A 17,487-nucleotide genomic window follows, 5' to 3' on the forward strand; every position below is an offset into this window, starting at 1 on the left:
GATAGATAGATAGATAGATAGATAGATGGATAGATAGATCGATAGATCGATAGATGGCATGTAGATAGACATGTGTGTATCTATATATGTATATGCATACATACAGACATATGTCTATAGTATAGGAGTATTATGGATCAAAGAACATAATTTCCTTCTAGTAGGTGAACCAGGAAATGTCAACATCACAAGTTAAAATAGTGGTTTGAGAAATCTTGATTGTCTGGTAACTTTTTCTATGATTGTTGGTTTCTCTTCTCATTTCTGTTTTTATTACATTCTATATGCAACCTGCTGTCTCTTTGTCAAGAATAAGTGTCATTATTCCTCAAAAATAACACTCCTTTGCCCAGTTCCTATGGTTCATTCAATGTATCTTTAACTCTTGCCTACTTCCTATTGTTCATTCCCTGTATCTCTCTCCTTTAGCCTTCCTCCTTCCCTTACATTCTCTCATTCTCTCTCTCTCTCTCTCTCTCTCTCTCTCTCTCTCTCTCTGTCTCTCCCTGTCTCTGCACACTCTCTCTCACAGACACAGACATACACCCATGCACATGTACACTTTCACACATAGATTAATCAGGTATTCTAAATTAGATACACTAATTTAGATAAGTATTCTTAGACAAGGAGGCAGTCACCTTAGGAACAAGAATAAATGATGATAACTTCATAGTCTTCAAAATGCCTTCACAAAGATATGTGCTTTAGTCCTAATAACAATCTGTTAAGGTAATTACCTTACAATTCAAAAGGATTTTTTTCCTCAACTCTACTTTCCTCATTTTTCACCTGAAGCTCATTTCATTTATACCTAGTACAAAGTAAGTACTTCATAAATTCTTGTTAACTGTTTGATTTTCTTGTATTTAATTTAACTAAAGCAACAGAACTAGAAAAATATGTCAAGAGCATTGAATAACAAATTATTTAAAATATGAAAAAATAATAGGATCATAAAAAGTGTAGTATTGAAATGTAATATTTAATGTTCATAATAGGTGGATCATCATCATCATCATCACCACCATCATCATCTCTAACATTTATAGATCACTCACTATGTGCCAACATCCATCCATCCATCCATCCATCCATCCATCCATCCATCCATCCATCCATCCATCCATCCATCCATCCATATGTCAGCTATATATTGATCACAGCTAAGTGGTACAGTGGATAGAGTTCCAGGTGTGGAGTCAGGAAAATTCATCTTCCTGAGTTCTAATATGGGTTCAAATTCTTCCCATCTCTATGACTCTGGGAAAGTCACTTGACCCTGTTTGCCTCTATTTCCTCATGTGTAAAATAAGCTGGAGAAGGAAATGGCAAACTACTCTAGTATCTCTGCCAAGAGGACCCCAAATTATGTCATGAAAAGTCAGACATGACAGAAACAACAAAAGAAAAACCACATATATGTGTGTATACATATACACATATATGTTCATACATATGTATTATGTATGATATTTAAATAACATTTTTTATTGATTTACAATGTATGTTAGAATATGTCATGATCTCAAAATCAAAATGATCTTCAAATAGGAGGTAGTGGCAAGTGAGGATGCTTATGGAAATGAGAAGAAAAATAAGAAAATTGCATAAATATTTTTCAAAGTAAAATGCTAATCAGCTAAAGATATGAAAAAATGGTGTAAAATCATATGGATTATTCTGCTTTGCTTCACACTTATGTTAAACTTTTATATCAATATGCTGTTAGTTTAATGAAAAATTAAATATATTGATTATCAAAATTAATATATGTGGTTTTAGGTACATTCAATATGGCATAATGTCAGATGGAGAATTGATGTGGGTCTTTCTTAATCACAGTTACATATGGCCTGTGCAAGTGGCTACAAGGAAGTAGCTTCCCTCATCCTAGACCATGGTGCAGATCTCAATGTGGTGGATAATCAGTACTGGACACCTCTCCATTTGGCAGCAAAATATGGCCAGGTAAAGTGATCTCTCTATTTGTTTATAATTGTTGATTTTAGAATTTGAAGCATCTTGAGATTACTCTTTCATTTCATGATTTATGCTTTTTTCTTGGCTACAAAAGCTTATACTAATTACTTATCATCTGAGCAGTAGGTACCATAAGTTATCTTTTTGGTTTTTTGCTTATAGTGCTTATTAAAGAAGAAGCTTAGTAAACATATACTTTTATGAACCAGGGAACAAAAACGTGTATATTAGAAATATACACATAGGGGCGGCTAGGTGGCACCGGCCCTGGAGTCAGGAGTACCTGAGTTCAAATCCGGCCTCAGACACTTAACACTTACTAGCTGTGTGACCCTGGGCAAGTCACTTAACCCCAATTGCCTCACAAAAAAACAAACAAACAAAAAAAGAAATATACACATAGCTATAGATATAGGTTTTTAATATATGTATTTAATATATGTATATATATATAATCTTCATGTGCTATTTCACATCTCCTGAAAAGGACATATTCATGAATTTATAAAACCAACTGTATAATGATGTCTTTTTAATCCTATTTTGTTTTTATAATCCTGTAATTTTACAAATCAATAGTAATTTTCTTTGTTTTATATGGTTAGATTCCGAAAAACAAAATTATATTTTATGTTATTTTTTCTCCTTGAATTATCTAATATATTTTAATTTTTATTTTAAATGGACAAATTATGAGCTACAATTGACTAGTTTGTATCCTATTACCAGCAGCAATTAAACTTTATTGAGTATATTTTAAATATATTATTTATAGCTATGATAATATTAAATTTATAAATGTATTAATACTTTACATTTGGATAATATTTTACATGTTAAAAAGTCTTATATTCTCTATCTCACTTCCTTTTCACAAAAACATTGTGTGAAGTTACTCTTGTCTCCATTTTGCAGATAAGGAAACAGGCCTGAAAAGTTAATGGTGTGCACAAACTCACACAGCTACTAAGCATAAACTCAGATATCCAGTGCTCTTTTTAACTTACCATACTGCTTCCCTATTATGGAGGTTGGACGGTGTACTCTCTGATTCCACCTCTAACTCTAGATGTCTTATTTACTAAGTAAGTGTTATGTACAGCCTGCTGTGCTAGACCCTAAGAATAGAAGTGTAAAAAATGAAGCAGTTCCTCTATTCAAGAAGCTATTGTAAAGATTGTTGTTGTTTAGTCACTTTCACTTGTGTCTGACTCTTCATGATCACATTTGGGGACTTCTCAAAGATATTGCAGTGGCTTGTTATTTCCTTCTCAAGCTCAGGATTAAGTGACTTGCCCAGCATCTGAGGCCAGATTTGAACTCAAGATGAGTCTTCCTTACACCAGGCCTGGCATTCTATCTAGTACATCATCTAGCTGCCTATTGTAATAGATGAGATGATAGAGATAGAGATAGAGATAGTAAAGATACTGATAAAGGTAGAGAGATAAGAATGTAAAATATATATAAAAGGAACATACAGCATGCATAAAACGTAATATCCAGAAGAAGAAAAGAATAACATGCAAAATCAAGGCAAGCTTTGTGTAAGATATGGAACCTTACTTGGCCCTTGAAGGAAGTTTGGGATTATAAGAGGAAGTGGTAATGAAGGTGTGCATTCCAGGAACGGGAGACAGCAAGTACCAAGACACAGAAACAATAAATGGAAGGTCATTTCCAGGGAATATTCAGTAGGGAAGTTTATCAGAAATAGTGAGTATTTTAAAGGGAATAATATTAAATTAGTTTGGGAAGGTAAGTGAAAGGAAGCCCTATTATAGAAGATTTTAAATTTCAGGCTAAGGACCTTGTATTTTATCCTAGAAGCAATCTAAAGTAACTGAAAATTTTGAGCAGAGGAGTAACATGACTGAGTTATATTTTGGGGGAATATTTATATGGAAACTGAGTGGGAAATGGACTGGAAAAGGGGGAGAAGACTATAGAAGCATAGAAGTAAATTAAAAAGCAATGAAAATAGTGAGATGAAAAGTGATAGAGGCCTGAATTCTGGTATTGGACATGTGAATAAGAAAAAGAAGGAAGATTTAGTGGCTACCTTTTGTCTTTAAGATAAAATATAAAGTCCTCTGTTTGACTTTTAAATTTTGTTTCATGTCCAGTGTGGGATCAAAGTGCTGACTCCTCTACAGATTCCTTTCTCCCCATAGGTTTTCTCTTCCCTTTAGGGACCTGAAGAGAGTTTGGAACCTTTTGTCTTGTGTCTCAAAGCTAGACACCAAAAACTAGTATCTCCCTTCTCTAATTTTCAGCAATTCTGACCCTTAGGCAAGAGGCAATTATTCAGCATTGAGTAATTAATCTTCACTAATGAGGATAGTGTTATGCAAATGACCCTTTAAGTCAAGGGTTACATATACAACTCTCTGTTCACTTCTTTGTATATTGGAATATCCATGTTTGTTGAAGTTTTAAGTTAAAAAGAAAAAAAATTAAACATTAAATATGAAAAATATATTGTAGAGATAAGATTGACATGACTTACCAATTAAGTATAAATGGGTGAGAAATTGGAAGAGAAGTAAAAGTCAAGGGTAACTTTGATGTTATAAACCTAGAAAGAAAAAAGAAACACACTCAAGAGAAATGAAGAATTTTGGAAGAAGGAAGGTTTATTGTTGGTTTGTTTGGGTTTTTTTTTTGGGGGGGGTTAAATGTGATTTACAAATTCAATATATTGAATTTCAGCTACCTATGGTACATCACTTTGGAGGATTTTGGTGGGTAATTAAAAATATAGGACAATGCTTCAGAAGAGGAATGTGTATTTGAATATATGGAATTGCCATTTATCTACATAGAAATTAATTTTGAACCTATGATAGTTCATAAGATCAACAAAGGAGGAAGTAGAGAAAGAAGCGTTCTCAACATAAACCTTAGGGGAGAATACCTATTAATAGCTAATAGTAGAAACATAGTATTCAAATTAAGGAAATTGAGAAGCAAAGATCATGCTTGTAGGTGAAGAAATAAGGAGAGTATATCATGCAATACAAGGGGGAGAATATTCCAGAAAAAGCATATTAGTCAATACTGTGGAATAAAATAAGAAACAAAAAAATGTCCCAGAATTTATTGATAAGGAGTTTATTAGTAACTTTAAATAGCTTCTATGGACTAGTGAGGTCAGGAGTCAATCTGTGAAGTACTGAAAAGGAAGTGGGAGGTAAGGAAATGGAGACAGTGAGTTTAGGGCAGGAAGGTATTCTTAATGTGAGAATGGTGAACTTAAATATGGATGGATGGATAGATAGAAAGATAAATGGATGGATGGATGGATATATACATACATACATACATTCACACATACATAAACACAGATATGTAGAGAGATACTTATATTTAAACATATTTGGTTTTCTTTGTATTCTTGTGTATTTTATTTTATGCATTCAAAACTATTATTCTGAGAAGAGATCTATAGGCTTCACCAGATTGCCAAAGAAGTCCAAGACACAAAAAAATTGAAGGAATCATTTGGGTAAAGATATTCCTAATGAATTTACCTTTGAAAAGAAAAGTAATATAGGACAATTGCCTGAGGGATTAGCAAAGCTAAAGCTAAAGATTTAAAGGGCTAGCATATACTTGAATATGATTATAGCTAGAGAAGAAGGAATCAGTGCATAAGGAGAAATGGAACATGACAGAATGGAAAAGCTTAAGGGAGAACGCTTCTAGAAGAGATACAAAGGATGGGCTCTTTAACAAAAATCACAGTGTTTGGCCTGGACAAGAAGCACTACCTTTTTCTTAGACACAAGAGCAAAGAATATGGGATTGGAGTTTAATGAAAAGAGGTTTTTTAGTATCACAGGACTGCAGTAGTCATCTAATCCAGGTCCTAGTAGATTAAGTGGCATGGTAAATTGGTAGGATTTGAACCTAGATCTCTGGAACCAGAGATCTCTATTATATTATTTCTTCTTGTCTAAGAAGGAGACTATGTAATACATAAACTCAAACATTTTAAAATTTAAAAATCAGAGGGGTTATACTGGAGCCATGACCCCAGAAACCCTTTACATATGATCTTAATTTATTGTATATTTTGCCTTTATATCACCTTCATTCATGAATATAGACTTCCCTCCATGCTGTGAAACTATACATTATAATAAAGATACTTTAAAAGGGGGGAACATTCACAAAACATCAATCATCTCTGAGAGTATATATAATATTACAGTAACATTTTGGGGCGGGGAATGCCAGTTTATGGTATTTGGCCCAAGAAGTGTTTCTACTTCATTGAAATATTTCTAAAAACTAGATACAAAGCATTGTGCAAGGATTTAGGCTATTTGGGAAAAATCAGGCATGTATTTGGGTGTGGGAAAGTATGTGAATGTAGGTGTGTGTGTGTGTGTATGTGTGTGTGTGTGTACCCGATTGCATGCTCATGTTTGTGTATGTGTGTAAGGGAGAGCTGGAGATTAGAGCACTGATCACAGCACGATCATACTAAAAATATGTTCCTGTTCCTACCTTGAAGCAAATAGAATTTTGGTTGAGTGGGATTTGCTTCAACATAACTTGAATGTTTCCAGTTCAACTGAATGCTTACTTTTCAAATATTTTACATTCTAATGCTGATTTATGTCACAGGCTGACTGTTTTCACTTCATTAAGTTTCAAGTTAAAGCAAAAACTTTTTTCAAGAATATTCTGTCTTGGAAAACAAATGAGTTTCTGCTACAGAAATGGCTTCTTTTTTTAAAAAAGCCTTTAAAAAGCACAGTAGAGATCTATGAAAGGTGAATAATTCATGATTCTTTTAATATGAAATATATCCCACAGGTTGTAGAGTGAAATGTATCCTCATTTTCTTTCCAGTTACCCAATTAAGAATCTATTGTTATATTTGGTGCTACATGCTGAAAAGGTCTAAATGTGACTAATTTCATCCTGCCTGCCAATTTGAATATGATACCAAAGTGTCCATATACCAGTAGAGTGGAATAGCACCTGAAATATCTCAAGATTATGAGATATTCCATGTAGGATCAATGATCTCAGTGGAGGCCTATTATAATGCTATTGGTGGTGAAAAAAGATACAATTCCCATGTGACACTATGAAGATCCTCTTTGACACTTTGGACACTGAAATGGTACCACTGAGAGACAAGCCGTCCAAATCAGCATCTGAGCTGCCTTCTATAAGTCTAAAAGAAGGCTTTGTTTCTCTGTGTCAGTGATCTAGTGAGGAAAGAAAGTATCTTACATGTCCATCAAGTGGCAGTCTCCTTTAGCTATCAGCCCAGTAATGACTTCAATCCTTCTTTGGGGCATGAATGGAATATCTTCTCCAACCACCGCTAACCCACTTGCCTTCATGTGACTATGTTGGCCAGTTTGGGAATTTAACTTTAGTGTGATAGAAAATACTGCTGGAAAACAAACAAAAATATGAGTCTATGGCTCTAAAGGCCCCCAAATCTTCAACATCTGTCAATGACCACCAACACCGCCCAACTCATTAATCAGACTCTGATACTTAATTTGTAATGGCAACATTGTTTATCGAATATGGTGAAATGATAGAGGGAGAGGTTAAAGGTTAAGCACTCCTGTGAAGGCTTTCGCTAACCTCTAAATTTCCTCTTATTTATTTTCCCATAATTGAGTAGAAAATGCTGATATATCAATATGTAGACTTGTGCAAAGCATAAAATGTTGTATATTGAGTCTTGAAGGAAACAAATAAAGCTTGGAGATGGAGGTGAAGAAGAGCATTCCTTGTAAGGGAGATAGTCAATGACAGAATTGGGACATGGTTTATTATGTATAACAAATAGCAAGCAGGGAAGTATAGTTATATCATATAGTGGAATAAAGTGAAGTGTAAGAATACTGGAAAAATTAGAAAGGGATCAGGTTGTGAAGGACTTTTAAAGCTCAATAGATGTTTTTATGTGTAAGGGGGTTGTAGTGTGTGGATGCTATTTTGGTTTTGCCCATGCATCTTATGTATGTCCACATGGGTCTCTCTAGAGTTAGCTCATGGAGAGGCAAAAATAGACATCTCTAGCATCTCTTTATCTTACTTTTCTCCAAATAAGACTGTTTTCTGCCAGAAGGGGAACCAGGAGGTTGTGACCAGAGCCTAGCTATTCTATTCTCCTCAGAGAAAGGAAGTACCATGCTACAATTATTGTTTTCTGCTCCCTTAAATAGTCAAGAGAAAGTAACTTTTGGGTTTAAGCTACAGTCCTGATTATTATTTATTAATGAGGAATATGTACCCCAGCTCTATATCTAAGATTTGACCCACTTCCCATCAAATTCCAGTCCCACAATGAAAACCTATAACAAATGGCAAAGAAACCCATTTATCCAAGTCAGTAGCAAAACAGAAATCATAAAAGGTATATGTAGGAGGATATATACTAGACAATACAGAGAGAAGGACCCCTCCCACTGGGAAAGAGGTAATTTGGATCATCATTGAGAGAGAAAGAAAGACAGTGAGAGACAGAGACAGACAGAGACAGAAAATAGACAGAGACTCAGACAGAGACAGAGAGGTACAATCTGTCATAGACAGAAACAATCCAAGATGTCACCTAAGAGATTTCTCTGAAGTCTCTAGTGTAGCAATCTGGGAATAGAAGAATATGATAAAAGTCCTACGTATTAGCTTCTTTCCAGGGTCTTCCTTTCCCTTTCATAATGTGAACAGTAGTTAGAATGGTTCATCTTTTCTTTTGAAGCTGGAAATTAGAAGAGGCCTGGATCTTTCTTTCTTTGTTTTTTTTGGAGGGTGAGGCAATTGGGGTTGAGTGACTTGCCCAGGGTCACACAGCTAGTAAGTGTTAAGTGTCTGAGGCTGGATTTGAACTCAGGTCCTCCTGAATCCAGGGTCAGTGCTCTAAGCTGCCCTGGATCTTGCTTTTCTTACTCTCAGCAACTTTAGCAGAGCCCCTCATTCATAAGGCAATGAGTTGTTAATCTCCACTACTGAGGAGAGAGTGCCATATATATGTGCCTCTGAGCCAATGGTCACATACTTATATTTAATCCTAGTTATAATAAGGGAGGAAACAATAAGGTTTAAAGAATGAAAGGGGTGTGTGTGTGTGACATAATTAGACCTGGACTTTGGGAAAATTTCTTAGTAGAGACATCCTAAATAGTTGTTGAATAAAAGATTTAATAAATTTGCTCAAAATAAAATAAACAAAAAAACTGATTCAAAGATACTGTGAATTATCCATAATAGTAAGATACTATTGAGGCAGCACCATGAGAAAATTTTGAGATATTTCTTTGAGTATTTTTTTTGTTTCAACAAATATTTAGTTGATGCCTACTGTTTTCCCGTCAATGTTTCTTCTTCCCTTCTCCCTTGTACCTACAGATTGCATTAGACATGCTTAAAATTGTTAAACCTTTAAGTGCAATTGTTTTAAGTTTTCTTCTCAGCATAGATGTAACTTTATACTAAAAGCTATTTAAATTAATGTCAATGTTAATTACTTGAATATAAGTTGTTACACTAAAGCTAGAAAAAGAGAAAAACATTGGGATTTAAATTATTGAGTTTTTGTAAACCAAATTTCTATTTTGTGGTGCAAATTTGTATGGGGCTTACATACATGTGTGTGCACATATATGTATATATATATATATATGTTTATGAGTGTATAGAGAGAGCAATTGACCAATGTGCACTAATAATATGTGTGGATGTATGTGTAACTAAGAATACAGTGCATTGCAGATAGGAACAGAATAACATTCCTGGTCAAATTACTTCTGCTAAGTGAGATGATAATAAACACCAACATATGAGCAGAACAAGCATAAGCTATTTTTAACTTCCTCTTTAGAACCTCTTTCACAGGCCCTTGTTGGCATAATGGTGTGTTTTGGTTTTTTTTGTTTTGTTTTATAATTTTGGAGAAAGCCGCACCCTCAGGCATGGAGGGGAGCAAGTTGCTAGAGAAGTCAAAATCATGACTTTGAGGTGGAGTAAATTGAAAGTCATACCTCAGCAAAGGAAAGAGGCATCGGACTCCTCCACAGACAACTGACTATTGAATCAGTCTTACCAGTACTATGACTGTTGTTCAGTCATTCATTTATTTCAATTGTGTCCAACTCCTTGTGACCCCAATTTGGGTTTTCTTGGCAAAGATAATGAAGTTTTTTTTTCATTGTAAAGCCTAGGAAACTGAGGCAAATAGTGTTAAGTGACTTGTACAGCTAGTAAGTATTTTTTTTTAGTGAGGCAATTGGGGATAACTGACTTGCCCAGGGTCACACAGCTAGTAAGTGTTAAGTGTCTGAGGCTGCATTTGAACTCAGGTACTCCTGACTCCAGGGCCGATGCTCTATCCACTGCACCACCTAGCTGCCCCCAGCTAGTAAGTATTTGAGGTTAGATTTGAACTCAGGAAAATTACCCTGAATCCAGGCACAGCGCTCTATACACTGTGCCACCTAGCTGCCATTACCTGATGCTTATAACAGGATTTAGAGTTTGAGAGTCTAACCTTCTCAAATTACAGAATAGGAAACTGAGACACAGAGAGGTAAAAACACATTATCTAATCTAAATATGTTCTGCTGACTTCAAATATACTTTTCTATCCATTGCACCATCTTGGATATCAAGGGAAGAAACTAGCAGCAAAGGTCATTAAGGAAACTGTTGTAGTTTAAAAAATTTGAGAGTAAATGAGTAAATTTAGTGTCAGAGAGATTAGCTGACTTTGTCACATCTTCCCTGTTAATAAGGGAGTTTTAACCTTGGTCTTTCTCAATTCTAGGTATGGATTGTACTTGGTTCTTTCTGACTCAGGTACAGCATTTTTTGGGGGTGGGGTAATGAGGGTTAAGTGATTTGCCCAGGGTCACCAAGCTAGTAAGTGTCAAGTATCTGAGGCCAGATTTGAACTCAGGTTCTCCTGAATCCAGGGCCAGGGCTTTATCCACTGCACCACCTAAGCTGTCCCTAATAGCATTCTTTTGAGTAGAAAACACTGACTCTTTAAGTTGTCTATATTGTAGTATAGTAACAATGCAGTAAGGTAGCATATCAGGGTGGTGATATTGAAAATTGAAGGGAGGGCACAGATATAACATTGTGGAGGTAGAATCATTCTGGTTCTTGGTGATGGATTAAATGTGGAAAGTATGAGACAGGGATGAGTCAGGGCTGGTTGAGATATTTAAGAATAGGTGCAGAGGCAGCTAGATGGCACAGTGGATAGAGCACCGGCCCTGGAGTCAGGAGTACCTGAGTTCAAATCCCGCCTCAGACACTTAACACTTACTAGCTGTGTGACCCTGGGCAAGTCACTTAACCCCAATTGCCTCACTAAAAAAAAGAAATAGGTGCCTGTGAAAATGGTTTTACCATTAACAGAATGGAGAAAATTCAGAAGGGACTAATTTGGGAAGCAAGGGAGAAAGATAATGACTTCAGTTTTAGGTATGTTGGGATTTGAGGTGCTAATGGAGATTTAAATAAACAGACAAAAATGTATGACTGAAACACCTCATTAGAAGAAGAAAATAGATGTGGGCCAAGGAAAGAACCTTTATGCCATACTTAAAATACTTAGAGATAGGGAAAAAAAGGAGATAGAACAAGAGAAATTGATGAAAACAAAAACGAAAAGAGAGACAAATTCATTGGAAGCCAACATCAGAAAGCTTCATGGAAGAGAGTATAGTTAACAGTGTTAAATCCTTCTAAACAATCAAGGGAGATAAGGAATGGGGAAAAAATATTGGATTTGGTGATCAGGAGGCCATTGGTGATTTTTGTTTTTTGTTATTATTGTTTGGGTTTTGTTTGTATGTTTTGTGGGGCAATGAGGATTAAGTGACTTGCCCAGGGCCACACATGATTTTTAAGAGACTAGTTTAAGTCTAGTGAAGAAAGTATTAAACCTTAGAAAAGTACAAATTTTCATAGTAACAGTCATCTACATTGGCAAAACAAAGTGGACGAAAAACCACATTGTTCAGGCTATGATAAACAGTTGGATAAGCTATTCCACATAAAATTTAAATAAGCACTTCACTTGATATTGACATAGGACCAGAATGATGGTAAAATGATACTGGTTTGGATTGTATTTGGGAAATGCCACACATCTCATTTAATCACTGATAATTATAGAACATTTTTCTACCAGAACATGTTAAAAATGAGTCCACAGTCAATGAAATACTCATGGTGGACATAAGAACCATAGCAAGTCATCAACTGATATAAAGTAAGTAGCATTAAAGATGTATTAGTGGCATCAAATATTTATATGACTGGAAATAAGATCATCCGATCAGGTAATAAGAATGAGAGATAAGAGATAGATAGGTCAAGTGGCATATTAAGAGCCCTTGACATACTAATGAAGCAATAAGAAGAGTCTCAGTGCTTTGGAAACATCATCAAGATTGTCTGTTTAGAGGAAAACACAGACAGAAAAAACATAAGATGAGAAGAGGCAGAAGGGCTATGAACTACATCAATAGCAATAATACCCACAATAATAAAATCACAAGTTCACCAAAGACATTTTTTCCTGCTCAACAGAATTCATTATAGATCAATAAATTTACATTTTGGAGGCTTCTTTTACAGTATGTGAGGTATCAGAGGTGCTATTTGATTTAGATTAAATACTTTTTTTCCTCCTGTGGGATGTGTGTATATCTACATATATATCTACATATATATCTATATCTATCTATCTATCTATCTATCTATCTATCTATGTATATATTTGTATATATATATATCTACATATGTATGTGTGGATGTATGTATGTGTGGATGGATGGATCAAAAATGCAGCCAGCTAGGTGGTGCAGTAGATAAAACACTGGGCTTGAAATCAGTAAGACTCATCTTCATGAGTCCAGATTTGGCCTTAGCAACTTACAAGATGTGTGACCCTGGACAAGTCACTTAATCCTGTTTGCCTCAGTTTCCTCATATGTAAAATGACTTGGAGAAGGAAATGGCAAGACACTCTTGTATCTTTGTCAACAAAACCCAAAATAGGGTCACCAAGAGTCAAACATGACTGAAATGACCCAAGCAAAATATATACATAAAACATACACTCTGTGTGTTTGTGAGTGTACAAAACTGGTATTCTAGAAATTGCCAGTTAGTAAAGTACAACTAAAGCAGACTTTATTGTAGCAAGTCTTTCTCTTCACTTCATTTTGCCAGTGTACAGATCATTGTTTTGATTTGAATCATCACATGGAATTCATTATTTTTAAAATCTTTCTATCCCTCCAAACAATGTTTAAAGGCTGTGTTATTTTAAATATGTCCTTTTCATTATTTTTTTCATGATGAGATAAAACATGCAAAATCAATAGAGATAGAATTAATGCACTCTTTCTTACTAACAATGGAAGGGAGAAAAGGTGTTCCTATAAGAGCTTCATAATAATATAACCCTAAGAATACAATGCCTCATTAACATGAGACAATATGTTTATTTGATTGAATGATATGACATTGACTTTAAATAGTATATTAATAAAAGACTATAAATTAATCACCTCTCAATTATTTTCCAAGCAAATTCCATTAGACTAAACATATCAACTATCTTTTCATATAACATATCAATGTAACTAACTTTTAATTTTCCAATTTTGTGCTTATGTTTTAGAGTTTTCATTTACCCTGATTATCAGTTTACACTTATATGAAATTTAAAGCTATTACTCAATGAATTGTGACAAATGTGTTTTTGTTTGGGAGAATGTTTTATGAATACTTTTTTTTTAGGAAGACAAATATATGTGTTTAGAAACTTGAACACAGAAGACATGTTTCAGAAAAATGGCTCCCAAATGAAAATATTTTTATAGATAAAGTAGTTCATGATTTATAATAGGATTTATTAATTTTGCTTACAGGAAAGAGTTTTATAAATTTGTTGCTAACCTTTATACATATATTTTTACTAAAAAGAAAAAAATATTTTAGTCATTCTTGTTTTGAAAATGTGAACTAAATAAAACATATAAGCAATAAATTTGTTGTTTGCAGCATATAAGTTTTCTAAGTTGTAAATAGAAATTTTTCTCTAGCCTTGAATATGTATATTTCCATTAGTATTTACAGTATGAGAATAAATATTATAGTAGAGGAATGATAGAATAATTTGGGGAGAACATATAATTTAAACCTTCTTTATTTCTATATTATGCAGTATCTTATAACCACTGATGTGCTGGGTAAATGTTAAATGACAAATTTTCAAAAATGTATACATGACAGATTTTTAAGTTTAATCTACATTATTAACATTCACTTCATCAGATACAATCAAGAAAACAATAAATCAAGTCTTCATTTGTAATGTTTGCCAATAGCCTAGATATAAATACCTATACTGCAAAGTAACAATCATCATCCATGACCACTTAGAGCTGACTCCAGTACACTTTGTATATAGTCCAAAGAACTTGACATTCACAGTGATTGCTTTATACTTTCTAATCCCTTTCTACCTCTGTACATAAAAATGAAACTATCTGTTGCTTTACATTTTTTCCTTCAATTTTCTCTTTTCTTTTTACTTGAAATTGAAAAAACTCTCTGATTTTTGCTTTACCATTACAACTTTTAAATTTAATCTATCAAAAAGCATTTATTAAGCTCTTACTATGGGCCAGGCAAGGTACTAAATACTGGCAATGCAAAAATGAAGCAAAAATACTGCTTCCAAGGGCAGTTAGGTGGCAAAGTGGATAAATCACCAGCCCTGAATTCAGGAGGACCTGAGTTCAAATTTGACCTCAGACACTTGACACTTACTAGCTGTGTGACCCTGGGCAAGTCACTTAAATCCCAATTGCCTCACCAAAACAAAACAAAACAAAATAAAATATTGCTTATCCTCAAGGAAATTACATTTTCACAGGGGGAAGCAGCTGAGGGAGGCAGAACAGAAAACGATTTACAGAAAGTAGCAAGTGATTTACATAATATAGAGCAGGGGACATTAAACTGTGGTTAGCAAATTTAAAAAATGTTTATTTTTATTATTATATTCTAATGTAATTTATTTCCATCCCAATTAAACTTTTGAATCTTATTTAATTTATTTGAAAACATTATTATTACAAGAGGTACATAGACTTGAACAAACTTTGAAAGAGATCCAGAGCACAAATAAAAGTCAAGAACCCTCATTTGTTGTTTAGTTGTGTCCAACTGTGACTCCATTTGGGGTTTCTTGGCAGAGGTAATTTTGCCATTTACCTCTCCAGCTCATTTTACAGAAAAGGAAACTGAGGCAAAGTGGGCTAAGGTAACTTTCCCAGGGCCATTCTACTAGTAAGTGTCTGAGGCCAGATTTGACCTCATGAAAAGTAGTCTTTCTGACTCCTGGCTTGACACTCTATCCACTGTACCTAGCTGCCCAAGAACCTTTCATAGAAAAGTTAATTTCTTCCAATGAATTTTTTAATTGCAACACAGCATGTATATTAATTTTCCCCTGTCATCAACTTCTGATCAACAAAGATATTTGCTACATTATTTAACCCCCTTTTCCATTTTCCTAAATTGGAATTATATTCCCTAAATATTATAAAATTACTCATGAAAGTGTTAGGTAATTTCTTAAATTTATGAAATATTTTCATCTGTATATGTGCATCTGTATATGCATATATGTGTATTTATTTTATAAATATATTATAGATACTTATACATATATATCTTTTCCATATTTTCACAATAAATTTAAGGTGAAACTAGAAATACCATTTTCAATGTGCAAATGATTCTACAGATTTTTCACAGTCTTTTTAAAGATTGAGATTAATTTCTACAAAAATATTATCTCTCATATATATACATATACATGCATACAAATACATATAAACATGGAAAGACAAACAGACACATGCACACATTATAAGTTTGGTTAAGCCAAGCAGAAAATTTTACTTCCCTCTCAAATGTTAAGATAAAGCATATTTAAAGGTGATGAAATTTGATGTGTTCTGAGAATACAGAAAACAAATAATGAATGGGAAGTTGTTTCAAGCATTCTGAAAAAAAATTCATTTCCATATCACTTTTTCTACCTATTGCCAAAAAGATTTCTAATTATGTGGACAACTATAGTTATGGTTGAGAAGAATTTTAGGGATCATTCAATCCGCTCCTTCTTTAAACAAGGAAATAGCATTAGAGCTGAAATAACTTCCCAAAGGTCACATAAGGAGTTCATAGCAGAGCCCATGACCTCTTATACCAAATGTAATGCTTGTTCCAGTAGACCACACCAATTCAGATATTAACAATATTCAGGTCTCTATTTACACATTCGCTATATTTGTGGGCAATTTATCACTAAATTGAGAGTCAAGAAATTTGGATTGTAGTCCCATCTCTGCCACTAACTAAATTAATACAGAACCTTAGACAAGGAATTTATATACTCTGTGGTGCTATTTCTATAGCCATAAAAACAGGATAATGCATTATTTCTACCATGCAGGACGGTTATGTGGATCTAATCAAGTACTGTAAGTAAAAATTATGAAAATATGAAGCACTATTAATTAATTAGCAACTTTGATTTGAAAAGCAAACTAGGTCTTTAAATTATATAAATAGTTGAATAAATATAACTTTGGGGTGGTATGTCTTCAGGGAAAACATGATTTTCAGGATTCATATAGTTGAATTTTTAGCTCTTCTAAAATGGAGATTACACTGATTTATTCTGCAGATGTTTGTATCTATTTTATCCTCTTTATCATGCCAAAATTCTGCATATGTGCAATGTAATTATGTTGCATGATTTTGCTTATCTATAATGAAATTTTTATAAGAATGTCTTTGCTTTTTCTAAAGCATTGTTTCCTGTTACCTTTTTGTATTCTTTTTACTTAATCTGTTGTCATTTTGAAACATAGTAACAGAATATTCTATTTTCTGTCTGCTCCAGAGACCAGAATGACATTTATTTTTTTCTGAAATCTGATTTTTTTTAGTTTATTTTACAGTTTAGTTACTTTTACTATTGCTATGGTCAGCAGAATCTAAAATAAATTTCCCCCAAGTTAGAATGTAGATCACTAATCCTTTTTAGTCTAGCTGCACTAATTTTATAGCTTCTTGGAGGATGGGGCTATATTATCATAAAATGTTGTAAAATCATCCATCATTTTCTTAGAATTACAGTTGCACATAAACACTCCATGAAGCAGAAGTAACCAATTCAAAGTCAGTATTGTGGAAGAGTCCAATATGTGAGGGTGGTAAAATTAATCAATTCAGTCCACCAACAGTTATGAAGTCAGTAAGAATTTAATGAATTGAATTTAATTGAATTTAATTCTGGTCTTAGTCACTACCAAACTTTGTGACCCTATTCAAGTCACTTAACCTCTGGTTGCCTCAGGAGTTTCCTCATCTGTAAAATGGGGCTAATAACACCTATCTTCCAGAGTTGTTGTGAGTTTCAAA

General features: G+C 33.9%; 1 protein-coding gene across 1 annotated transcript in view; it reads left to right on the top strand.

Moving 5' to 3' along the window:
* Window positions 1–17,487, top strand: part of MYO16 (myosin XVI) — a 746,727-nt gene that overhangs the window by 225,497 nt on the left and 503,743 nt on the right. The window contains 1 exon segment of the mRNA XM_043997806.1: window positions 1,846–1,971. Coding sequence (XP_043853741.1) covers window positions 1,846–1,971 — 126 coding nt within the window.

Source organism: Dromiciops gliroides, chromosome 3 (assembly GCF_019393635.1).
Source record: "Dromiciops gliroides isolate mDroGli1 chromosome 3, mDroGli1.pri, whole genome shotgun sequence".
NCBI classification, from domain to species: Eukaryota; Metazoa; Chordata; class Mammalia; order Microbiotheria; family Microbiotheriidae; genus Dromiciops; species Dromiciops gliroides.